The 24943-nt window shown below is 41.2% G+C and overlaps 1 protein-coding gene and 1 non-coding gene across 2 annotated transcripts; both read right to left on the bottom strand.

Annotated features, from left to right (window-relative positions):
- Window positions 1-374: 374 nt before the first annotated feature.
- Window positions 375-20776, bottom strand: CFAP418 (cilia and flagella associated protein 418). Its single transcript, XM_089517670.1, has 6 exons — window positions 20466-20776; window positions 16412-16496; window positions 14482-14552; window positions 7391-7456; window positions 6285-6380; window positions 375-3876 (listed from the first exon to the last, which is right to left on the bottom strand). Exons 1-6 carry the CDS (start codon window positions 20633-20635, stop codon window positions 3717-3719), a joined length of 648 nt encoding a protein of 215 aa, XP_089373796.1. The 5' UTR covers window positions 20636-20776; the 3' UTR covers window positions 375-3716.
- Window positions 20777-20828: 52 nt separating this feature from the next.
- Window positions 20829-20910, bottom strand: TRNAS-AGA (transfer RNA serine (anticodon AGA)). Its single transcript has one exon. It is a non-coding gene; the product is annotated as a tRNA-Ser (tRNA).
- Window positions 20911-24943: the final 4033 nt, after the last annotated feature.

Below are 24943 nucleotides of genomic sequence, written 5' to 3' on the forward strand. Positions count from 1 at the left end.
CACTCTGAACCCATCTCCATAACTATATAACTATGCATTTAGGCTGCATGGGGTCCTAGGCTGGAAGGGGGGGGGGAAGCAGGTGACCTTATTATATTCCCCTTCCCCATTCCTCCCAATGTAGAATCAAAGCCAAGCCTAAACCAGGGCATGGCCCACATGTTAAAAGGGCAAGGAAAAAACCATGCTAACTTACCTTCAGAAATGGCATAGTTAAGCTCTTCATACTGTTTATGTAGATCAATCATTTTTCCAGCTATTCTCAGAACCAAATGGTTAACTGTACCCAAAAGTTATTTAGCCATACAACTTAAAAGTATTCAAGAGAGCCAAGCTGGAGCATTACTGCTTAGAACATTTTACTGTTTTATTGATTTCAATATATAGGGCCCTGAGATTCATGGAGATAGGTCAGGACATAATTATTTTAACAACAACAGAAGCAGAACCATATAAATATTTTCCATTTATATAGCACACATTTCAAGTGTTCAGCATGCTTTAGATATAGGCCTGGTACATATGGGCCCTTTGCGACGCCCTCGTCACGTGCTAGGGTTGCCTGGGGGCAGAGTGCCCACACGCCCCGCAACCCTACCACGTGACGAGGGCATAACAATGGCGGCGCCCTGTATACATGGGCGCTGCCATTGTTATGCCGCTGCGGCTTTAGAAGAACCCGCTTTTCACAGTTTTTTTTCCACCGGTGGGAAGCCACATAGTTTGGTGGCTGCGGCTTCCCTCCGGTGGAAAAACAGGCGCTGGGAGTCAGCCCTTTTTGGACGGTCTGTCCCGCGCTATATTTATCTTAGGATTTTCACATTAACACTGAGAGGAGGGCCAGTATTCTCTTCTACATGCTGTATCTAAGGGGTGTGTATATTTTTATTTTTTCATTAATTCTTCAATCAGCTATATCTGGCCAAGATCAGTCACTTTCAAAGAACAAAAGTAACCAGTTTTTACATCCCCTTCAACATATAATACTGGGTTGGAGAATGTGTGTACCCTGATGCTGTTGAACTGTAGCTCGTCTCATCCTTGGCTGTGTTGGTAGGGGCTGATAAGAGCTATACCAAACAATATTTTGAAAGCTAAACTTCCCTTATACATGATTTAATTTAATAATCAGAATTTATACAGTGGTTTTCTAAGTGTTCAATAAGTTTCACAGTTATTATCTCAATAATATTATACTGTCTGTATATAACGTTTGAAGAATGAATTAGTCATTAAGCCATCATTGACACCAATAAACAAAAGAGGTAATAGGCAATAAAATGTGATATACAACTAACTTACCCAGGATACAGCTTTTAGTACACTTTTCTCTCTATATTTACTAAGGTTAGGGGCACAAGACCTCTGTGAATAGGGAAAAACCACAAATAATGAAAACACCATAGTTTTACCTGAGATGACACCTCTCTAGGAATCTCTAGGTCTTCCAGTGCAACTCTGTGGTCAATGTCCGACAGACACTGACCATAGAAATTGCACTGGAGGGGCTATAAATGCCTAGTGGAGTGTTCTCTCTAGGAATCTCTATGTCTTTCAGTGCAACATTTAGTTAAAGTTGACCACAGAGTTGTGCTGGAGGACCTAGATATTCCTAGAGAGAATATATTAATCAAATCCGTGAATAATCAAAGCCGCAAATATCAAAGCTGCAAATATGGAGGGATGAGTGTAATTGTAGCACTACAGAGAAAGTCAAAGGACTGATTTCTATGTTTACTTTCAAATTTTTATTTAAAAGAAACATATCAAAACTATTTATACTCCAGTTCTAACAAGGTTACATGGAATGAAAATAAACTGCAATAAATTAAACTTGCTTGTATGTAATTGGTCCAAGACTGAACTTAGAAAAGTTACTTTTTGGACTACAGTATGCCGAATTTTCCAGACAGTGTGCATGCTGGCTGGTGAACTGTGAGAATTGTAGTCCTAAATATCTCCCAAGTTCTGGTTTGAGATCACCATAAAGAGCAACATTTGCTTTTTCTCATATGCTTTCTTATCAAGCTGCTTATTTCTGGTTTGTTCCAGTTATTTAAGACAGAGAGCACTTTTCAACTTTTCATGGTACATAAAAAACAAACAAATCCTAATAGTGTATTGCTTAACATTACAGGTTGAAAAAAACAACAACCACACAGACAAGAATTATATATATATAATATAATTATAATTATATTATATTATAGTCAATTAAAACAATACAATACAATAACTATCATAATGTGGGGGTTTTTCTGCAAAAGATAATTAGGGAAAGTAAGAGGCCAGCTAACCTTGGTTATATCTGATATTTTCATATAAAGATTTAAATAACACAGTGTGAATATCTGACTAGTTTGGATTATTTTAAATGCTTCAGTGCTTGCTAGGGATGAAAAAACTTTCCACTGAATATCATGCATACAATTCTCCCCTATAAATGATGCCATCAATTCAAAATATTGTTTCAGAAAATAATTTAGCTCCTTCACACTATGGATGGGGAAAGTGCAAACTGTGGGTTGTTCACAGCCCTTGAATTGCCATCCTTTCAATCTGACTTTTCTGAAAATTTTCACCTGTTAAAAGAGTAAAATGCAAGAAAACCACTTGCAAATGCAGAGATATTGCTTTCTTGACTTAAGGTTGCCCTCCCTCCCCATTACTTCTAGTTTTCAACTGATACACTAGTGCAGCCACTGGAGTTCTTCCAGGGTAAAAATTTGCCCACTGTACAGTTGCCTATTCCTGTTTTACAAGAAAAGCTTTGGACAGCTGAATCACAGACATTTTATTTTGAAGCAACTGCTACTTAGTTGAGTAGGACTTGCATCTAGAACTGCAGCCATAAACAAGATGACAGTATAGAAAGGCATAAACAATTCAGTTCAATTCATGTTCACTTGTAGACAAGTACCACTGTCTCCAGTGGTGCATATTCCCTGGTAAAAGGTTATTAAAGTTGTAGCCTAAAGATCTCCTTTGCAATTTTACAATTTAGAATTTTAGAATTTAGTGCCTTTTAGAATTCTGGCACTGCCATGTCTCCTAATCTCATCACTGCTGATACTGTTGCTGGTGCTTGCTTAAGCTACAAGCTTCATGGTTTGTGCTTCTAATACTGCTTTAAAACAATACTAATTCAACTATGGGTTCCACACACATTAGCAGAAAGCTAGAAGCTGTATTAAACCATCTGTACCATACTGTTAAAATCCTCAGTGGAATATAACAATGCTCAACAATTTTGTGTTTCAGACTCTACAACAGATTTTTACAATAGACTAATCACAAAAATCGCTCCAGTCAAAGCATTAGCTTGGTTATATGTTACTGCTTGTATGTTTCTCTTTCAGGTTTGAGATGCATTCTATGACATTGCCTTCATTTCCTTTCAGCTTTAACCTATCTTTTGCTGGTATTTAGTGGAGAGGACTGTTAAATCCCAAGACATTTATGAATACTGCCATGTGTAATGCTAGGCTAAGATGATTTTGCCAACCTGGTTCTCCAGGCAGCAGAACTTCAGCTTGCAATTCATCCCAGTTTGGTTAGTTCACAAAGAAACTGCAGATAAGGCAGAGTGCTCTATTTATATTTAGAATAGCAACAAGATCTAATTGTACAAAAAACATACTTGATTTACATACAACAATGCCAAGAAGGAAGACAGTCTTCAGAGTGAAGTAGGTATTTGGCTGTGGAAGATGAAATCACTCAGTGTGTTTGCTACAAACCCAACGTAGTTGTCTGTCTGTAGAGAGATCTGTTAATTGATCTACAGATCTCCAAGTGCACTGACAAGCATAGGCGCGTGCTCCCTTCTTTATTAGCATCTTTCTTCTCAACTTGCTGAACTCAGGCATATTATTCCTAAAAATCAAGAGCATCCCACTTTAACTGTTTTTAAAAGGTATTTTTAAAATATCATAGATACAGTATCTAGAAATACCCTAACATTGAACACAGTGTACTTCTCATGCAAATAGTGTATATCTCTGATTTTTACTCAAATAAAACCCCCACTCCCATTGCATGCCATATCATGTGCCATTCTAGGCAGATTGTCATCCACACTTCATGAGCAGCATTTTGGGGGGCCCAGAGAGAGGTTATGTCAGCCTGTTACAGAAAGACTCATATAAATTACAAACAGCCCAAGAGAAGCTTCAGAGATTGGGCCTCTCAGATAATTTTGGTTTTTTTGCATCTTAAACTGGACTGTAGCAAAACAATTCTCATGCAGTACAGTTCAATACTGATAGCCATTATTCCTTATTGAATGCAAAAAGACCTGCTCTCCCATTAATTTACCGTGTGTTCTTGTTTATAAGTTTAAAAATTTATGCCCATAATTGACCCCAAAATCCCAGTTCGACTTATTTACAGGTCACTATGATAATGTGATAGCATCTCTTTCAGATTTCCCCATGCAGTGTGGAGAGTTTATTTCTCTCTGGAGACAAGCAGAAAGAGTCCTGGATGATTGATTGATATTGCTGTTTAAGAGTATATCTCCCTCCCCCTCCATGTCTGGCTGAAACGAAAGCTGAAACTATGAAGCAAAAAGCCTCAATGAGAGTCTCTCTTGTCATACACACACATACACAAACTGAAGGAGCCTCCAAGTTTTACCCTTGACCTATCATGGCAAAATCCATAATTTTGGCCCCAAAACCTGACCTCGATTTATACATGAAGTTGATTTATAGTTGAGTATATACGGTAACCTGGCATTTAATCTAATGGGTGGTGCAAATTACTTTAAAAAACCATGCAATTCCCAAATATTGCTTGACATTTACCAAAGTAAGATTTAATGATTTCCATTTGCCGTAATAAAGGGCCGATTTCAACAAGTTGAGTATAAGGATCGTCTATGCTCATGTGAAGGTTCAGTAGAATTTTTATCGCATATCCTTCTCACATGAATTCTCTATAGGGATGATAGGTTAAGATTAATAACACTCCGAATAGATAAATTCCCTGAAAGATCCCTGGGCTGGTATACCAAAAGATACTGATCAAAAGGTAACGGAAGAGGTGGCAAAATTCTGCTTTGTAGCTATTGATCTGCAGGGCATAGCAATACCTGCAATTAAGTTGCAGTAACTAGTTTCAGTACTTAAGAGTAATTTTTGGATCCAGTCCAACCTCATTGGTATTCAGAATAATGAGGATGTGTAGTTCCTGGTCTATATACTGTTGCTGTTTTAAAATTGACATTTTAATTGTCTTATGGCCTGAAGGTCTGTTAACTGTAACAACTGATTGACTGACTTCATGAGTAACATTTTAGATATGAGCATATGTGTATATGGACAAGCAGCTGCAGTGGAAAGAGGCAGGAAAAAAGCTCTCTTCTGCAAGCAGAAGCTGATTTATGATTCTTTGGGAACAAGCCCTTGAATGATAGTTTCAGTATTAAATATTCACACAGCAGGGACGGTTGAACTGACTTTATTTGATGTAAATAAAGGATAAGGCCATGGTATGTTTCAGTTTGACATGCATATTTTTAAAATATCAAAATACTTGTATTGTTTGTGGTGTTATTTTATTTTATTATTGTCAGTCGCTTTGGAATTTCTGGATTGTAAAGCACTATAGAAATGTCTTAATCAAAATAAAATGCGAGAACACATTTGTTCTGAAATAAAGAAGGAGTCTTCCAGATATGACATTAATAGTTTTTCCTCCTTTATCGCTATAGTCCATATATCTGCAGTCACAAACAAACCTCTCTCAGCCTGACAGAATATATTCTGTAGTGTATTTAGGACAATATCCTTGGGAATGAACAGTCAGACATGGCATGGTTGGACTGTCCAATTTCTTTGCCTACAAGCAGCCCTCTCCATTATTATTAACCATCCCTCTCCGTTATTTTTCTATTAGAATTAGCATCTGGAAGTGGGGATGAAATTAACATATTCTACCAGTGCCACTGCCATCTAAGTCTCTGTTTGTCTGCTACCTTTTTCCAACCTAACATATTACAAGATCTCCACTATACTGTATGCCAGCCTGCCCCAACCTGTTACTTTCCAGATGTGCAGGATTACAACTTCCATCATTCCACCTAGCATGGGCAATGTCCAGAAATGCTGGGAATTGTATTCCAAGACATAAGACAGCTATACACTATGAAAGGTTAAATTGAGACAGAACAAACTGAGGAAACATTCAGGGTCTGCAGTGCCATATGGTTTTATATGACCTATCAAGTGCCAGTGGAAACACACTGAATCCTCCTAAAAATGTTCCCCACAAAAACATACCTGAAAAAGAGATAATCACATGATTTATCCCACTGATAGTCATCATAATGTGAAACACGGAAGTCACATGCAGTACAACGTAACTGATCACAGGTTCTGTTGAAAGGAAAGAGATGAATATCATTATTTTTGTTTAAATAAATTTAACACAACATGTTTTCTAAAACACACTGACACACTAGGAATTAGCAGTCTTGTGTTATTTTAAAAAAATGTTAAAATTTTCAATCACTTTCAAATTTTCCTTAGGAAACAGGACACTGAATTTCACAATGGCTCTATTGGCGCTGCAGGAATAATCCAATTAGTCACCATGGTTCAATGCTAAAAATAATTGTAATATATCCAAGCAATATCTATAAATAAAGAAAATATGCCTCTTTCTTCAGAGCTATTGCTTTTGCCCATAAGTAAATATAAGTGCAATTAATGTCACTGAATCATAGAGTTGTAAGAGTCCCCAAGGGCCATCCAGTCTTACCCCCTGCCATGCAGGAACTCACAATCAAAGCACCCCCACCCCCACACATAGATGGCCATCCAGCCTCTGTTTAAAGACCTCCAAAAAAAGGAGACTCCACCACACTCTGAGGGAGTGTGTTCCACTGCTGAATAGCTCTTACTGTCAGGAAGTTCCTCCTAATGTTGAGGTGGAATTTCTTTCTGTCAACCAATCAAAACTCATAGTAAGAAATAACTAAACTTTTTTGTTAGTTAGGTATCAGTCCTGAGGCTTCTAATATTCATTGAACAACTGGTGATGTCAGAACAGGTTAATACTGTGTGACTGCTAGGTTTTTCAAATGCAAAATCACACACACACACACTATTACAAGCAATTTCTACTCTTCCTATCTGATTACACTTAACCTTTCTTACTGATTGTTGTGGTTCCACACCTCTGGAGAGGACTTGCTCTGGATGGTTAATAGAAACAACACAGAACTACACAGACCAGTGGCTCATTTGTCACAGTTTTCTATTCCATTCTAGTTGAACAAGAAGTCTGGGAATTAGCAATAAGTTACTTTGAGGGGATTCTGGGAAAAAGTAACTTTTTCAACTGGAAGATTTAATCAATACTTTTTATTTTAAAAAAATCCTACCTCGGTGATATACTTGTTCCAATACCATATGGTGCCGCGCTCCCGCCAAGGTACACCGGGCAACATCTTCAAGATTTAGAATAGAAAGTTTTAGTTTTGAAAAATTAGCAACACAGTAAAGCATTTTTATTTCTTGGGGTTACAGTAACCATGTGAACATATCTACTTTTCCAATAAACCTAGTAATTCTGGAACAATTAGGAGGCACACCAGAAAAACAGCAACCTTGTATTGTCATAAGTAAATATTCCAATATGCCCACTGTTTTTAAGATATCTTATACAGGCCTAAAATGAAGATGCTGATACTGATGATGACATGCCTTCAAGTTACTTATGGAGACTTCAGGATTATCGTAGGATTTTCTTATGCAAGGAATACTCAGAGGTGGTTTGCCATTGCCTTCTTCTAAAATATAGCCTACAGAACCTGATATTCAACACTGAAGATACAGAACCTCACAGTTTGAAAAATGATTAATATTTTTATGGCCTCATGGAATATTGTGCACAGCTCAATTAATAATAATAATTTATTTATAGCCTGCCTCTCCCCACAGGATTGGGGTGGGTTACAATAAAAATAAAACGTAGTAAAATAATAACACAATCCCTAATCTACAATTTAAAATACAACAGCATAAAAATCAGTTATTAAAATCGCAGTAAAATTTAATCCCCATTGCAATGAGGCGATTTAAGGGAGAATCAAAGAAGGCATAGTTGTGGGACAGAGGAGAGGGCCCGTGTATTAGTCTGGGAATGCCTGCTGGAAGAGATCCGTCTTGATGGCTTTTTTAAAGGCCTCAAGAAATGTTATGTGACGGATCTCCTCTGGTAGGTCATTCCAAAGTTTAGGAACGGCCGAGGAGAAGGTCATCTGGATAACCACAGCAAGTCTGTTCTTCTTAGTTTGCAGTAAATTTGTCCCAGAGGACCTGAGTATGCGGGGTGGATTGTATGGAAGGAGATGTTCCTTTAAATAAGCTGGACCTAAGCCATGTAGGGCTTTAAAGGTGATTACCAACACCTTGTACTGTGCCGGGAAACTAATTAAGAACTGGTACTATCACTTCTTCACAGATGTATTAAAAGCATGTGCTTGGATCCAGCTTAAACTGATTGAATTTTGGACTAAATGAAATTAATATAAGAGGTATGCTCATATGTTTGGAACTGCCTCCTAAAAAACTGTTGTTCCTTCAGATATCTCCAATAGCCCCTGGTTCTTCTGCTATACTTCTGAGGTGAGGAGGCTGCAGCTTTGTTCAGTGCTATGGTGTGGGCACCCAAAATGACAATATCTATACCCATATCTCCAAGCAATATCCAAAAATTCAGGCATCACACCAGCTGGAGGAGAGCTCTACAGATACCATGGATTGCCAAAACAAAACAAATACCCTCGCCCCCCCCCCCCCCAAATAAATGAGTCCTATTGGAAGCCAAAATGATAAGACTGAGGCTATGGTACTTTGGATATATCATGATAAGACATGAGTCAATGGAAAAGATGATAATGCTTGATAAAATTCCAAGATATAGCCATGCCTCCTCCCATACAATCCTTTCCAAACACTCAGGTTCTCTGGGAGGAACCTACTCCACCCAAAGAAAACCAGGCTGGTGGTGACTTCCCAGAGGACCTTTTCAGCTGCTGCTCCTAAAATATGTAGTGACCTGCCGGAAGAGATCTGCCATATTTACATCTTTGGAGGTGTTTAAAAAGGCGATAAAGACGGATCTCTTCCAGCGGGCTTTTCCAGACTAACCTCCTCCAGCTGAATTAACCAAATTGATCCATTCACTCTTCCACCCCCTCTTCTGATAGTCCCTTGGAATAATTCGACCTGCGTCAATCCTTAGTTACAAAATTTGTAATTAACTACACTGTACTGCGGATCTTGTATTGTGTCTTGATGTTTATGTGTAATTTTAGCAGAAGGAGGGAGGTTAAGGGACCTCTGGGAGTTTTTTGATTGTGAGTTTCTGCATGGCAGGGGGTTGGACTGGATGGCCCTTGTGGTCTTTTCCAAGTGTTATGATTCTATTATTCTATTATTGTCTGTATATCTGTTTTATTGGACTGTTGTTACCTGCCTAGATCCCGGAAGGGAAGAGGCGGGATATAAATAAACCGTACCACAAACCCTGTCTCTGCTCCTGTGCAATGCCAGGTCTATTAAGAACAAAACCCATATAATATATGATTTGTTGGAGGATAACAACTGTGACCTGGCTTGCATTACTGAGACCTGGCTTGGGCCTGAGGGAGAAGCTGTATGGGCTCAGGCCCTACCTGCCGGGTACTCAGTGAAGGACCAGACCAGGTTAGGTGGGCGGGGAGGGGGTGTTGCCTTGGTGCATAAAAACACCTTGTCTCTAACCAGGAACCATGTGCGTCAAACTTCCTATATTGAGTGTATTTACCTGACCCTGAAGGCCAGAGACAGTCTAGGGATTCTGTTGGTCTATCGGCCACCCCGTGCGCTAACAGACTCCCTTAACGAGCTGACACAGTTGGTCTCGGAGTTGATGCTGGAGTCCCCCAGGCTATTAGTCATGGGAGACTTCAACATCTCCCTCGCGGCCAACTATGTTCCATCCGGTGCAGCTCAGGAATTCATGGAGACCATGACAGCCATGGGCCTGTCACAACTGGTCTCAGGGCCTACGCATTCCGCGGGTAATACACTCGATTTGGTCTTTTGTATGGACATGGAAATTCCGTGGTTGGAAATATCGAATATTTCCCCCGTGTCATGGACGGATCATTTCCTGGTGGAGGCAAAAATCAAGGCTTCTACCCAGATCCTCCCCGGGGGTGGCGGACCTATTAAAATGGTCCACCCTCGAAGGCTGATGGAACCAAAAAGGTTCCAAGAAGCCCTAGAGGGGTATATGGTTGGAACCGACGGCGACTCTGTTGATGCCCTGATTGATATCTGGGATATCAATCTTTCTAGGGCTATACACAGTATCGCTCCCAAGCGCCCTCTCAGACCTGCTTCCAAAAGAAAGCCCTGGTATACGGAAGATCTCTGGGCAAGGAAGCGGGTTCTGTGACGGCTAGAGCACCGCTGGCGGAAACACCAGCGCTTATCTGACCAGACTCTCCTAGACCATCTCTTGAAGGACTACGGAGAGGCGATACGTGCAGCTAAGAATTCGTTCTATGGTGCACGTGTCGCGTCCGCGGAGTCGCGTCCGGCAGAGTTGTTCAGGGTTGTGAGGGAGCTAACTCAGCTCCCTCCTGCCCCGAACCAGATCCTTGAACCTTCTAAGGCCTGCTGTGACCGATTTAACAACTTCTTCGTGGATAAAATCTCTCGGATAAGCGAAGATCTGGACGCCAGTATTAGAGCAGAGACCAGAATAGAGGTGCCCAGAGCCTCCGTGGACTTGGTTAAGCTGGATCACTTTGAGTCTGTGAGTACCGAGGATGTGGACAGGATCCTTGGGAGTGTTAGGAAGACGACCTGCTCTCTCGATCCCTGTCCCTCATGGCTGGCGGCTCAGGGGGGACCGGTGGTAACTTCGATGTTACACCGGATTATCAATACATCTTTTAGGGATGGGCAATTTCCATCAAAACTAAAATTGGCCATTGTAAGACCTTTATTAAAAAAGCCCTCCCTTGACCCCCTGATGCATAATAATTATCGGCCTGTATCGCTGTTGCCATTTGTGGGTAAGGTGATTGAGAGGGCGGTTGCGATCCAGCTCCAATCGATCCTGGATGAAACGGATTATCTAGACCCATTTCAAACCAGCTTTTGGGCGGGCTACGGGGTTGAGACTGCCATGGTCGCCTTGGTCGATGACCTCCGTCTGGGCATTGACAGGGGAAGCGTGTCCCTGCTGGTGCTCTTAGACATCTCAGCGGCTTTCGATACCATTGACCATGGTATCCTTCTGGAGCACCTGGCAGAGGTGGGAGTCGGGGGCACTGCGCTTCAGTGGTTCCGGTCCTACCTCTCTGGGAGGTTCCAGATGGTGCAACTGGGAGACGTGTGCTCCGACAGGAGACCCCTAACATCTGGGGTCCCTCAAGGAGCCATTCTGTCTCCCATGCTTTTTAACATCTACATGAAACCGCTGGGAGAGATCATCCGGAGACATGGGGCGCGGGGTTATCAGTATGCTGATGATACCCAAATAATTTTCTCTATGTCTCCGACTGATGCAGTGACTGGGGATGGCATCTCTCCTCTCGTGGCCTGTCTGGAGTCGGTAATGGGCTGGATGAGGGAAAACAGACTCAGCTTGAATCCAGAGAAAACGGAAGTACTTGTGATAGGTCCTCCTGGCCCAGGGATGGCGGTGGTTCCACCTGTCCTGAATGGGATCACGCTTCCCGTGAAGGACTCTGCACACAGTCTGGGGGTGCTCCTTGACTCGTCGCTCCACCTTACATCTCAGGTGGATGCGACGGTCAGGAGCACCTGCTATCAGCTTCGGATGATACGCCAGCTGCGTCCCTACCTGAGCCGGGGGGACCTAGAAACAGTGGTACACGCTCTGGTCACTTCTCGGTTGGATTTCTGCAATGCGCTCTACATGGGGCAACCCTTGTACCATACCCGGAAGCTGCAATTAGTGCAGAATATGGCAGCAAGACTGGTCACTAATACACCTAGGACCAGTCATATAACACCGGTCTTAAAAGACCTACATTGGCTGCCTATTTGCTTCCGGGCGCAATACAAGGTGTTGGTCATAACCTATAAAGCCCTAAATGGCTTGGGCCCAGAGTACTTAAAGGACCGCCTCTCTCCATACAATCCGCCCCACACACTCAGATCTACTGGGCAGCATCTGCTAAGAGTTCCAGAGACCAGATTAGTCAACACCACCAGAAGGGCCTTTTCCACCTCGGCCCCTACTCTCTGGAACTCGCTGCCCATTGAGCTCCGTTCAGCAACCTCCCTGGCCCAATTTAAGAAGGGGCTGAAAACGTTCTTTTTTAAACAGGCTTACCCCTGATACTTCCCCTGAGAGCCCTCCCCCCTCTGTTAGCAACTTACGATTTGGCACAAGTTCTTTTATTGTTTTAATTGTATTGTTTTTAAATTGTAAATTGTATTGTATTGAATGTAGTTTTATTGCTGTAAACCGCCCTGATGTTTCGAAGGGCGGTATATAAATAAAGTTTTTATTATTTATTTATTTATTATTATTAATCTGGATCAATATCCAAGGGGAATTTTCTGCATCTTTGAGAGAAAGAAACTGGTAGCATAAGCTTTCATAGACTTAAGTTTACTTCATCAGATGCATGAAGTGAAGTGCCTTGGAATAGACCTTCATAGCTATGAATATGTAGGTTGTATGGGTGAATAGCAAAAGAAATGGAAAACTTGATGGTATGTGACAAGTTTAGGTTTAACAAGAGTTGTTGGGAGACAAAGGCATGAGGAAAGATGTTGCCTAAAGCCAAGGTGAGAGAACAACTAGGTCTGCTGCCACACTGTGAAATTAAAGCAGTTTGATACTTCTTTGTCATGGCTCCATCCTATGGAATCCTGGTATTTGTAGTTCATTGTAGTATTAGAGCTTCCTGGTAGAGAAGGCTAAATATCTCACAAAACTCCAAACCCAAAATTCCATAGCATTAAGCAATGCTAAAGTGGTGTCAAACTGCATTAATTCTGCAGTGTAGGTGCAGCCCATATGAATGGTAGAGGGAGTTATTGGAATGTAGTGTGATGCTGGCTGGGAACGAGAAAGGATATGTGATAAACTGGCTGAGAGCACTCACGAGGCTGGGGTTGTTAACCAGTGTTATAATATGTATACTGTGCCAGTAAACCATTGTATCTGTTCGACCCACTCTTGATGGGCTGGGGTTTGTGAATAAATTCCATTTTTACTGTTTCTCTATCTAATCTTACTTTGCTGTTGTTTTGTTCCAGGACTGCTGTTCGGAAGGTCCGGATGGAATGCCCAGGAAGACTGAAGTGTCCTGCAACTGGTTTTTGTGTATTCCCATTCCTAATGTCTGACTTATGACCAGTTATCCTCAGGCACAGAGATGGACCTGTTTGCCCAATGTATAGTGCTTGGTAAAGTTGAAGATAGTGGAAAAAGAGGAATACCATGTTACAAGTGGATTTACTCAATTAAGGAAGCCACACCCTGAGTTTGCAAGACCTAAGCAGAGCTCTTAACAGCAACATATCTTTGAGGTCTCCCTTTCATAGGGTTGTCATAAACTGAAAGCAACCTGACAGTAAATAAGAGAAGCAAAATACCCCCCCCCCCGATATTGTGAGCTTTATGGCTTGGTTGAGGAACAGGAAAGTTTCAGGTAATATCATCATCACTGCTAATCAAAAAGTCACACTGCTTCAACCTTGCAGTCCCTAATTTTACTGCACCACATAGTTTGGGGATCTCACTTTGGGTCTATTAAAACTGTAAGTTTCACCAATAGCAAAGGTGTAAAGAAAAGAAAAACACCACAATGTTGAAGCCCCAAAATTTCTTTTAGTACTGATTATTGCCTGCCTTCGCCCCACTATAATTAGCATTGTGAGTCATTTTGTTGGTGGTGGTGTTAAAAAAAACCTGGCAGCAATTTCCAGTGAACTCATTTCATACCTACTTATTTCTTAGCAGATTATAGAATTATAGAATCATAACAGTTGGAAGAGACCACAAGGGCCATCCAGTCCAACCCCCTGCCATGCAGGAACTCACAATCACCCCCCCTCCCGAGGTCATCCAGCCTCTGTTTAAAGACATTCATAGAAGGAGACTCCACCACTCTCCGAGGGACTGTGTTCCACTGTCTAACAGCTCTTACTGTTGGGAAGTTCCTCCTCATGTTGAGGTGGAAACTCTTTTCCTCTAGCTTCCATCCATTGTTCCGGGTCCTATTCCTTGGAGCAGCAGAAAACAAGCTTGCTCCATCCTCAATGTGACACCCCTTCAAATATTTAAACACACACACACGATAAATTGCACCATAAGGGGTAATTATTGCTAGATCCAACTACGCATCAGTTCTTTATTGTTGGTCCATACAGTAGTTGAAATTAGCCATTTACTAATCCCTGGACATTATTTAACCATGCCACCTTTACTTACCTTTTACCATAGGCTTGAATAGTGGTAATATTTTTGTCAGATGCAGGGCTGGACAAGTTAGATGTTTGTTTCTAACAGAAAGAGGAAGATGGGAACCTGTTAACATGAACCAGTAATCTATTAAAAGATATAATGTTAAAGTTTTCAAATAACATCCTGAGAAGTGGCAGGTGAGACATTGTTAATGTTATCAATGTAGCATCATTATTAACTATTAAATTTCTTAGATGACTTTTTTCTAAAAATTGAAGAAGTTTGCCAATTAAAATCTGCAAAAGTTAAAAACAAAGACAATAAAAATGTAAACTAAAAGTTCTCCACAAGAATTAATTATAGGAACAATTCTATTCCTTTCCCTATAACCTAAGGCCAAGGTTTCAAAAATGCTAGTAAAATCAAAGGTCTAAGTAGAAAAACAATGCAGCACCAAAAATATGTTGCTGGTGACTCCAGACATGTCTCACTTGTTAAGATATTCCATAGGTGGTGGGTCACAACCAAAAAGGCCCTCTCCCTTACCACCACCTAGAGAGTCAGACACTAGAATAGACAGTAGCAGGACAGATGGAATCGACAGTAACAGGCTGGATGGATCAGAAGCTGGAAAAATTACTGTTTGGGACTACAACTCCCCCATCAAAATGGACACTGTCTAGACTTGCTGGAAAATTCTGGGAGTTGTAATTCGAAACAGTAATGTCTTGATGGATCAATGGTCTGACTATTCAGAAGTTTAATATGTTTTTTTAAATAAAGCTGACGGAAGTTTGTTTGACTTTAACAATACGTTCATTTGAAAAATGGATATTGGCTTCATGTGACAAAACAGGTAAAGCTGAAATACCGTACTTGTTCACAGTAGTCACATATTTCACAACTCAGGAAGGTTGCATCTGTACTGCAGAAATAATGCAGTTCAATACCACTTCAACTGCCATAGCTCAATGTAATGGGATTCTGGGATTTGTAGTTTGTTGTGGCACTGGAACTCTCTGACAAAGAAGGCTAAATGTCTCACAAAACTACAATTCCCATAATTCCATAGCATTGAACCATGGCAGTTAATGTGGTGTCAAGCTGCTTTAATTCTGCAGATGCAGCCCTAGAGATCCAATAACTTTAGCATTTTTTTCTGTACAGCTGCTTAATCCAAATTCAAATGTAATTTAGATCAAATTCACTGTAATTTAAAGATTAATATTTTCTTGGAAAAACCAAAAGGACCTATAGATCTGAATACTATTTGTCCCACTAGAACATGCCTACTGAAACAATGGAATTTACATTAAATGTTACCTTAACAGGTCCCATGGTCTAATAAAGTTGGATAGAAATTAGTCTATAATTTCCCTGGAATGATATAGCTCTTTTCTCACAGGTTCCATTTCCTGTGAAATCAAAAAACATTTTCTTTCTTATTTCAGCATGCATGCTCCAACATTTTGATTAGACTCCCACATTATCAAATCTGTCATAGCTCCAGAATCCAAAAAGGAGGATAGTAAGAGTCTATGGTTTAACTCAAAGGTAGGAAACCTCTTGTAGTTCAAGAGCTGAATTCAATCGCAGTTAACTTCTTGGAGACCATATTCCAGTATGGGTGAGGTCAAAGCAAAAGGGTGAAACCAAAAAATAAGAGCATAGGCAATCTTAAAGTTTTGTCAGTAATGAAGCCTTAAAAGAGGTGATTCCATGTTTTCTGAATTGGGAAGAAAATCATGGAAAAATTGGGAAACCACCAGCACTGTGTGCTGGGGAAAGGGTTGTTAACCACCTAGGGAGGGTAGCATCAGAACCCCAGAAGGGCATGATTTAGTCCCACAGGCTGTAGTTCCCCATCTTGGCTTAGATGTTCCCCGCCACTTTCACTTTTCTCCTAAAAGTATGACCCCTTTGCCTTTTCTCAGAGGGTTTTTTTTTTTTTACCTACCACACAATTTTGGACATAGCTCTTTTCATCAAATATATCTTTGATTATGTCATCTAATTCTTCTTTGCTAGCACCTTTGGTAAATCTAAAAGGAAATGGGAGAAAAACATCAATTTGCAAAGTTTCATAAAAGACTGGGGGGAAAAAAGAGAGAGGAAGGAATAAAAGGGTTGGGGTGCCCATATCAAAAGGGCAAGGACTACTGCAGGCAGGCTGGCCTTTTGAACATCAAAATTTGTTGCACACATAAAAAACAGATCAGAGTTATACTTAAGGAAATCCTATCTCCCATTGTTTTCACTAAAACCTGTGACACTTTGAAACTCTGCCTCAAAATATTGGGCTAACACCACTGGACTGTATTACAAGGTTGACAGAAGCTCTTCTCTCTCAGTCTCTTCACCCTTATTTAATCCATTGCTGAGGCAGGAGCTTAATACCATCTTTGTCCTGTACTTTCCTTAGCAATATATTTTGAAATGTGCTTTTAATTTTTAATATTTTAATTTATTTCTTTTTCTTGTGCTTTAAGGGCACTTTTAATTACACATTCTTGGGAACCAACTTGAGTCCAGCTTGAGGAGAAAGGTTAGATATAAATGCAATAAATACATTTTCCAGAACCTGTCATCTGGAGATAAGAAGACTAGTCTACAGGAAGGGTTGTAATTTACTTAAACTTTTAGCATCAGCTCTCATCTCTAGCACAGCCTGAAATATAGATATAATAAAACTCAACTATATTGCATGGTTGTTGTGAGCTGCTCTCTCATTTCCAATCCTTTTCTCACCTCGACTGCACTATAGACATAGTAAAACACTGCAGGGTTTCTGTGAACCACTTGCTCTCACTCTTTGCTCTTCCTCCTAACAACTGTAATATAGAGATAATACAATTTCCCCTGATCATGAGCAGGACCTGAGTGGAATGATCAAGAAGTATTAACATAAACTTGATGAGGTTGATATAAGATATTTTGCAGGCTGAGGCAAAGGCATTTTTCACACACACACACACACACCATCATCCCCAGATGTAAGAGGGAGAAAATGCATGTCCCCCTATCGTTGATTCTATAACCACAAAATAACAATTATTTGCTGCCCTTTCATTTCCAACAAATACAGTAAGGGTCCTCTGGCATCTTAAAGAATAACAGATTTTATTTGGCAAAGTTTGTATCAATTAAATCTTTGATTAAGATGCTACAAGACCCTCTGTTGTAGCATCTTTGAAAAAATGCCACCTCTGTTGTTACAAGATCCTCTGCTAACCTTTTTACAATACCTCAAATCTGAAGCGGCTCCTGCCGCACTCTACCTCATGGTAGGTCACCCTGACATTTTGCTATCACTGTTAGGTCTGCGTTCTCCAGAATTCTGGTTTATCATTTTGGATGACTAAAAATCAGGCAGGTAGTAATGATGGAAGGACTACAGTTTGGATAAATGTCAATAATTAAAGGCCAGTTCATATGTTATGAAGGAAACAAGTCTGCAGCTTGTTCACCATACATTTCCTAAAGGGTATGTGTAACATTTGAAGGGGTATCTTGTGGCAGGAAATAAGCTATGGATATACACTGCAGAGCTGCATCTTAATTCATGTTTTTAGTGTGCATAGGGCACACAGCTCCCTGTGTTTATAGATACCCATCCCCTGTTCAAACATGACTGTGTTCATAGGGGAACATATCAACTCTGAGAAAGGTAAGGCATCAATGAATATGAGATCCAAGATCTTAAAAGTGGGGCATATTCACTCCAAGGATTGTGGAAGGGAAGGAGAAGGAAAGGGGCAGACAAAACTGGTGTAGTTCAGAAAAGGTGAAATGGGTTTTGGGCCAAATCATTCCAAGGCTGATTTTTACTTGCCCCGGTTCCCTCTAACTGTCCAATCAGGGATTGTAGGAGGTGAAGAACACCAAGCTATATAGCGTTAGAAAATTCTACCCATCTGAGATGTTTTGAGTTGCTTGGCAAGTCAGGAACATCCTTACACAGAAGGAACTCTTGGTTTAAGAAATATAAAAAAAATATTTAGCACCCTCTCCTTTAATATTGTCCTAGGCAGTGACTCCACATGTAGACTTTCAGCTCCTTGTATATGTGCATGCATGCAGCAGCCAAAAGCAGCTTCCAGCAGCTTTATATGAGCAATGACTAGACCTAAGGGTTAACAAGGCATTTACTCATCATACATAGCACACTTGAATTATGTTGCATTGTGAAGTCGCCATTCCTTTTTTTCCTGGATGGAACAGTTGAAAGGCAGCAGCGAAGTAGTTTGGGAAGCAGCCAGAAGGACTGGGGGAGTATTAAAGCGAGCGAGACATGGCATGCCTGAAATAGGTGAAGGTGGAAATGGCAGTGTTTGTGCATACTGACACCGTACAACAGAGAGATCTCACCCAGTGGCATGACATCCAGCACAGATGGATGAGAATGACAACTGACAGGAAAGGTGTGTTTATATGCATGTAAAGAAATAAAAGCTTGGGGAAAAGTGGAAATTATGGAACCACCCCTTTTCCCCCAGAAGCCTTTCTCTTCCTCTTTTGCTTCTGGAAAAATTGAAAAAAGGGCTGGGAAAAAAATTAAAAATGGATTATTTTCTTTTAGAATAATTAATAAATGTTTAACATAAGGGTTTTTGTATATACAGTGGTCCCTTGGTATCTGCTGGGGTTTGGTACCGGGACCTCCTGTGAATACCAAAATTCATGGATGCTCAAGTCCCATTAAATACAATGGCATAGTAAAATGGTGTTCGTATCAGATCATTACAATTCCAAGTCATTGATTTCTTTTTTCCCAGTTCTGTTTATGGGAACAAGTGTGTTATGTTTGCCTGACACCATGGAGAACTAGTGGAGACAAAATATTGCTCTCTGTTTTAGTCATGTTTATAGTTTCTTCAGGTTTTATTGGTTTTGCTTTTGCTTGCTCAAACTGGACAGCTTCAGGCTGAGAGAGTGTGACTTGCCCAAGTTCACCCAGTGGGTTTCATGGCTCAGCTGGGAATCGAGCCTTGATCTCCAGATTCAGAATCCAAAACTCAGACCCCTATGCCAGGCTGGCTTTCTCACAAATATATGTATGCATGTGTATATATATTATGTGTGTGTGTGTGTGTGAGAGAGCGAGAGAGCGAGAGAGAAAAACAGCATGGTGTAGTGGTTTGAGTGTTGAGTACATCTGAAACATGTACAGATGCACACACACGTGAGAGAGCCAGCCTGGCAAAACGGTCTGAGTGTTGGACTATGACATGGTCGTAGTCCAACAATATATATATATATATATATATATGTACACACACACACATATAGGTTTGAATTGTGTGTGTGTATAAATATATATATGAAGTGGTTTGAATGTTGAGTGTATTCAACACACACACACACATATATATATGTGAGAGGGCCAGCCTGGCATAGAGGTCTGAGTGTTGGACTATGACTCTGTTGTAGTCCAACAATATATATGTAGTGGTTTGAATTGTGTGTGTGTGAAGTAGTTTTTATTATTTCCAGGCTATATATGTATGTATATATATATATATATATATATATATGTAAGAGCCAGCCTGGCATAATGGTCTGAGTGTTGGTTGTGGTCCAACTATATGTGTGTGTGTGAATAATATGTAATAAATAAAATACTATTAATCATTATAATTAAGATTAATAAATAATAATGATAATAATAATTAATATTTAATGATATTAATAACATGTAGTAGTTTGAATTGTGTGTGTGTATACACACACACACACACACATATATATGAAGCGGTTTGAATGTTGAGTGTATTCAATAAATAAGGCAAGATTTTGTCCAGAGGTTCCCCCTGCCTTCCTCTGAGGCTGAGAGAGTGTGACTTTTCCAAGGTCACCCAGTGAGTAGTTGCCCAGGAAGCCCAACGGGGATCGGAAGTGTCGAGCCCCTTATTTCTTTGCCGCAGCGCTCCTTCCTCTTTGGGATGAGAGCCTCCAAAAGCACCAAAACGATGGAAAGACAGCGCAGGGGGAGGCGCATGCGCAGTACCCACCTGGCCCTCTCGCTGGCCGCGGCCGCCTCAGCCTCGGCTTCTTCTTCCTCTTCCCGGAAGCGGCCCCTTTTCCGTCCCTGGGGCCGGTTCCGGTCCGCGCAGTCTCGCCTGGAGAGGCGGCAGAACTTGTTCTCCACCTCGTCCAGTAGCTCGTCGAGGTCGTCCGCCATCTTAGTTCCCGTTGCCAAGGCAACGGGGGGAGGGGTGGCACCAGAGGCCTCGCCCCGCCCCTTCGGCCTGAGGGAACCTGATTAATAATAAATAACCTTACAAAATTCCCGGAACCGATAAACGAAGAACGTATCAGTGTCCTCTACTGACGCCAAAATAAGATTTTAATAATAATAAAAGCTTATTTTTGGACGTAGTCGGCAGGATTCGAACCTGCGCGGGGAGACCCCAATGGATTTCTAGTCCATCGCCTTAACCACTCGGCCACGACTACGCGACGTATAGATAGAACGCCGAACCACCACAACTCACTTCTCGCTGCTGAGGCGGCTGCTCCGCCATTTTATAGACTCCCCCCAAGAACCAAACCTCTGCCTGTATTTCACCACACAAACCTTTCCGACTTGATAACACAACTGTAGTCACTCACACACACTATATTGTAAACGCCGCCATTTCCAGCAGTAAGAGTCCAAAGCACACTGCAGAAATAATCCAGTTTGAGACCGCTTCAACTGCCCTGGCTCAATACCAGGGGATTCTGGGAACTGTAGTTTGTGGTGACACCAGGGTTTTCTTGGCAAAAGATGTGTTCAAAAGTGGTTTGCCATTGCCTTCCCCTGAGGCTGAGAGAGTGTGACATGCGAGTGCTAGGGAATCCTGGGAATTGTAGTTTATTGTGTGGCACCAGAGTTTTCTCTGACAGAGAAGGCTAAATGCCTCACAAAACTACAGTTACCAGAATTCCTTAGCATTGAGCCAGGGCGGTTAAAAGCGGTCTCAAACTGGATTATTTCTGCAGTGTGTTTCGGACCTATATAGATACCTACTCATTTTTTATATTGCAATAGACTTCTATGAGCAATTCCCTATTGCTTCTAATTTAATAAATATTAAATAATATTTAATATACATTAAATAATATATACTAAATAAGAGGTATTAATCTCCATTGTTCTTTGTAGAGTACGCCACCCGCAGGTCTTTATTTTATTTTTATTTTATTTTAATTGCTCGTATGTACAGCGCTGTGTAAACCTACAGCGCTTTATAAATAAATAAATAAATATAATAATTTGTTGTACAGAGAAAGGCTACTTTCTTCTATGGCGCAACCAAGGCTTCCCCTGTCCACACTGCAGAAATAATCCGGTTTGTCACCACTTTAACTGCCTTGGCTCAATGCTAGGGAATTCTGGGAACTGTAATTTGTGGTGACACCGGGGTTTTCTTGGCAAGATTTGTTCAGAGGAGGTTTGCCATTGCCTTCCCCTGAGGCTGAGAGAGTGTGACTTGCCCAGGATCACCCACTGGGTTTACTTTTTAAAAACAAACAAATAAATAAGAACATAACACACACACTAACACACTAACACACACTTCCCTCCACCTTTTCAAAACATTATCTTTTTGGAACTGCAACTCCCAGAATCCTCAGCCAGGCTACGCTGAGTGAGGGTTTTTACATTTGTGTATGTCCAGGAGTTGTAATTTTTTAAAAAGGGAGCATTTCAAGTGAGCAACAGCACCACCTTCTTACCAATATGACAAATAACAAGGCCAGGCCTGGGTTTATAATTTTATCATTAAAACTGGCAGAAACAAAATCAATTTTGATTGTATCCAGGGTTAGCCATGTTGGCCATCTAACAAAGTACAGTAACATCCAAAATCCAGAAAACAGTGCTGCCTTTACGGGGCCAAACCAAAAGTTGCAAAACACATGTTGCAAGCTTTCGAAGCTGTATGGCCTTCTTCGGTGGCATCCGCACTGCAGAAATAATCCAGTTTGGCACCACTTTAACTGCCTTGGCTCAATGCTAGGGAATTCTGGGAACTGTAATTTGTGGTGACACCGAGGTTTTCTTGGCAAGATTTGTTCAGAGGAGGTTTGCCATTGCCTTCCCCTGAGGCTGAGAGAGTGTGACTTGCCCAGGATCATGACCTCCATGTTTCCAAGTTTCAGGTGGAATTCCATCAATCCCGGCAGCCTTGCCATTTTTCATCTGCTGTATGGCCTTAACGGTTTCTTCCAAAGTGGGAGCTATGTCCAATTCCTTTTTCATTGGTTGTCGTGTCATATGTTGAATAGCTGAGTCTTGGACTACTCGGTTGGCACTAAAGAGGCTTTGGAAATGTTCAGCCCATCAGTTCAGAATGGAACCTTTATCTCTGATTAGTGTTTGACCATCTGTACTGTATAGGGAGCTTTGGATCTGATATGTAGGTCCAAACACTGCTTAAAGAGCTTCGTAAAATCCTCTGGAATCACCCAGATCTGCACAATGTTGTGTCTTTTCTGCTAAGTTGATCCACCACTTGTTCTCAGTGTCTCGGAGTTTTTGTTGGAGTTGACTACATGCAAGGCAAAAGGCTGCCTTTTTACATGGCAGGATGGCTGGGCGAGGTGTACCTGGTGAGCAGTTCTCTTCTTTGCCAACAGCTCCTGGATCTCTTGGTTGTTTTCATCAAACCAGTCTTGGTTTTTCTTGAGGGAGAATCCTAAGGATTCTTCCGCAGACTGCAGGATGCTGTTTTTGATATGTTGCCAAAGCACTGTAGGAGGAGAGTCTACAGGATGGTCTTCAAGTTTTGTTTGCAAAATTGCCTGGAAGTTGTCTCTCATGGCAGCTTGTTGAAGATTGTTGACTTGGAGTCTCCTCTTTAGGATGTCACCCCTCTTAGGTTTGAACTTAAAATAAACGCCCCCTTGTCATGGGGGAGAGGCTTGCGCACTCCATTGATGCCCCCTTGTCGTGGGGGAGAGGCTTGCGTACCCTAATGATGTTGTGAGATATGCTGGCGGTGGTATAATAACCACCGGCAGAGCCTCCCATGCCAGACAGGTCACAACCGAAGGGTCTTTGATATATGGTTATTACAATTTATGAGTAACATTAATACAAAAATATTATTAAGGATTCTGTATGGTGTTGTATGGGAAGAGGTCAATGGGGGTGGTTGACGCCATGAGTTGTTTTTATTATTGTAGTAATTTGGTTCTATTTTAATGTACTATTTTTGTATGTTTTTAATTATATTTTTTTAAATATTGTAAGCCACTCTGAGTCCCAGTCTTGGGAGAAGGACAAGATATAAATAAATATAACAACAACAAGAAAAGCCCGCACTGGGTGACACGACACCAACCCTAGTGATGCCACTGTGCCTGCTCAGACACTAATCCGCTGGGAGTTCAATGGGTCCTACCCCCAGATATGTGTAGAGTAGGGGTGGGTAATTTAAGACCCTCTCAGTATTGTTGAAGTTCACTTCCTATAATCCCTCACCATTTTCTGTGCTGGCTAGGACTTTGGGGAGCTGCAGTATAACAACTGGAGGATCATAAGTCCCCCTGTCTAGTGTATAGGTTTGCAGCCTTCAGATTTCATTTAGTATAACTGGGTGCAGGTAAGATAGTTTTTTGTGCGTTTTTTGGGCTATCTGGCCATGTTCTAGAAGAGTTTCTTCCTGACGTTTCACCAGCATCTGTGGCTGACATCTTCAGAGAATGCTTTGCCTGGAAAATTGGGTGTATATATACTGTGTGAGCCTGGGAATGCAGGAGTGATTTGCATGTATATTGTTCTGTGTTGATGGCAGGCCTCAGCCTGGGAGGCTACTGCAAACAAAGATTAATGTCTGCTAATTGGGGATCATTATCTGCTGGGAAAGCCCCTGACTCTGAATGGTTTCCCATTTGCATTTGCTGAGTCCTTATTTTGCTATTCCTCAGGACTGGTAGCCAAATTTTGTTCACTTTAAGAGTTTCTTCTTTCCGGTTGAAATTATCCAGATGTTTGTGGATCTCAATGGCTTTCCTGTGCCTCCTGACATGGTAGTGGTTGGCATGGTCCAGAACTTCAGTGTTTTGAAACAGTATTTTATGCCCAGGATGGTTTGTGGCTTGTTCTGCTACTGCTGATTTTTCTGGCTGGCCCAGTCTGCAGTGTTTCTCGTGTTCCTTGATTCTTGTTTGCACCTGCGTTTGGTGGTCCCTATGTAGACTTGTCCGCAGCTGCATGGTATGTGGTAAACTCCTGCGGCTGTGAGAGGGTCTCTCTGGTCCTTGGCTGAGCAAAGCATTTGCTGGATTTTCTTTGTCGGTTTGTAAACCATTTGAAGGTTGTGCTTCCTCACCACTTTGCCTATTCTGTCTGTGACTCCTTTGATGTATGGCAAAGATCTCTAATATAATTTCACAATTAATTTTCTTGTTAATTTTCTGCAATGAAGTACTGTACATTCCCCAACACCTGAAATAAATACTGCCTAATTCTGGTGTACTTACAGCAAATGTGCATAAA

Source organism: Sceloporus occidentalis, unplaced genomic scaffold, assembly GCF_023333645.1.
Source record: "Sceloporus occidentalis isolate IW3139 unplaced genomic scaffold, rSceOcc1.0.p SCAF_3, whole genome shotgun sequence".
NCBI classification, from domain to species: Eukaryota; Metazoa; Chordata; class Lepidosauria; order Squamata; family Phrynosomatidae; genus Sceloporus; species Sceloporus occidentalis.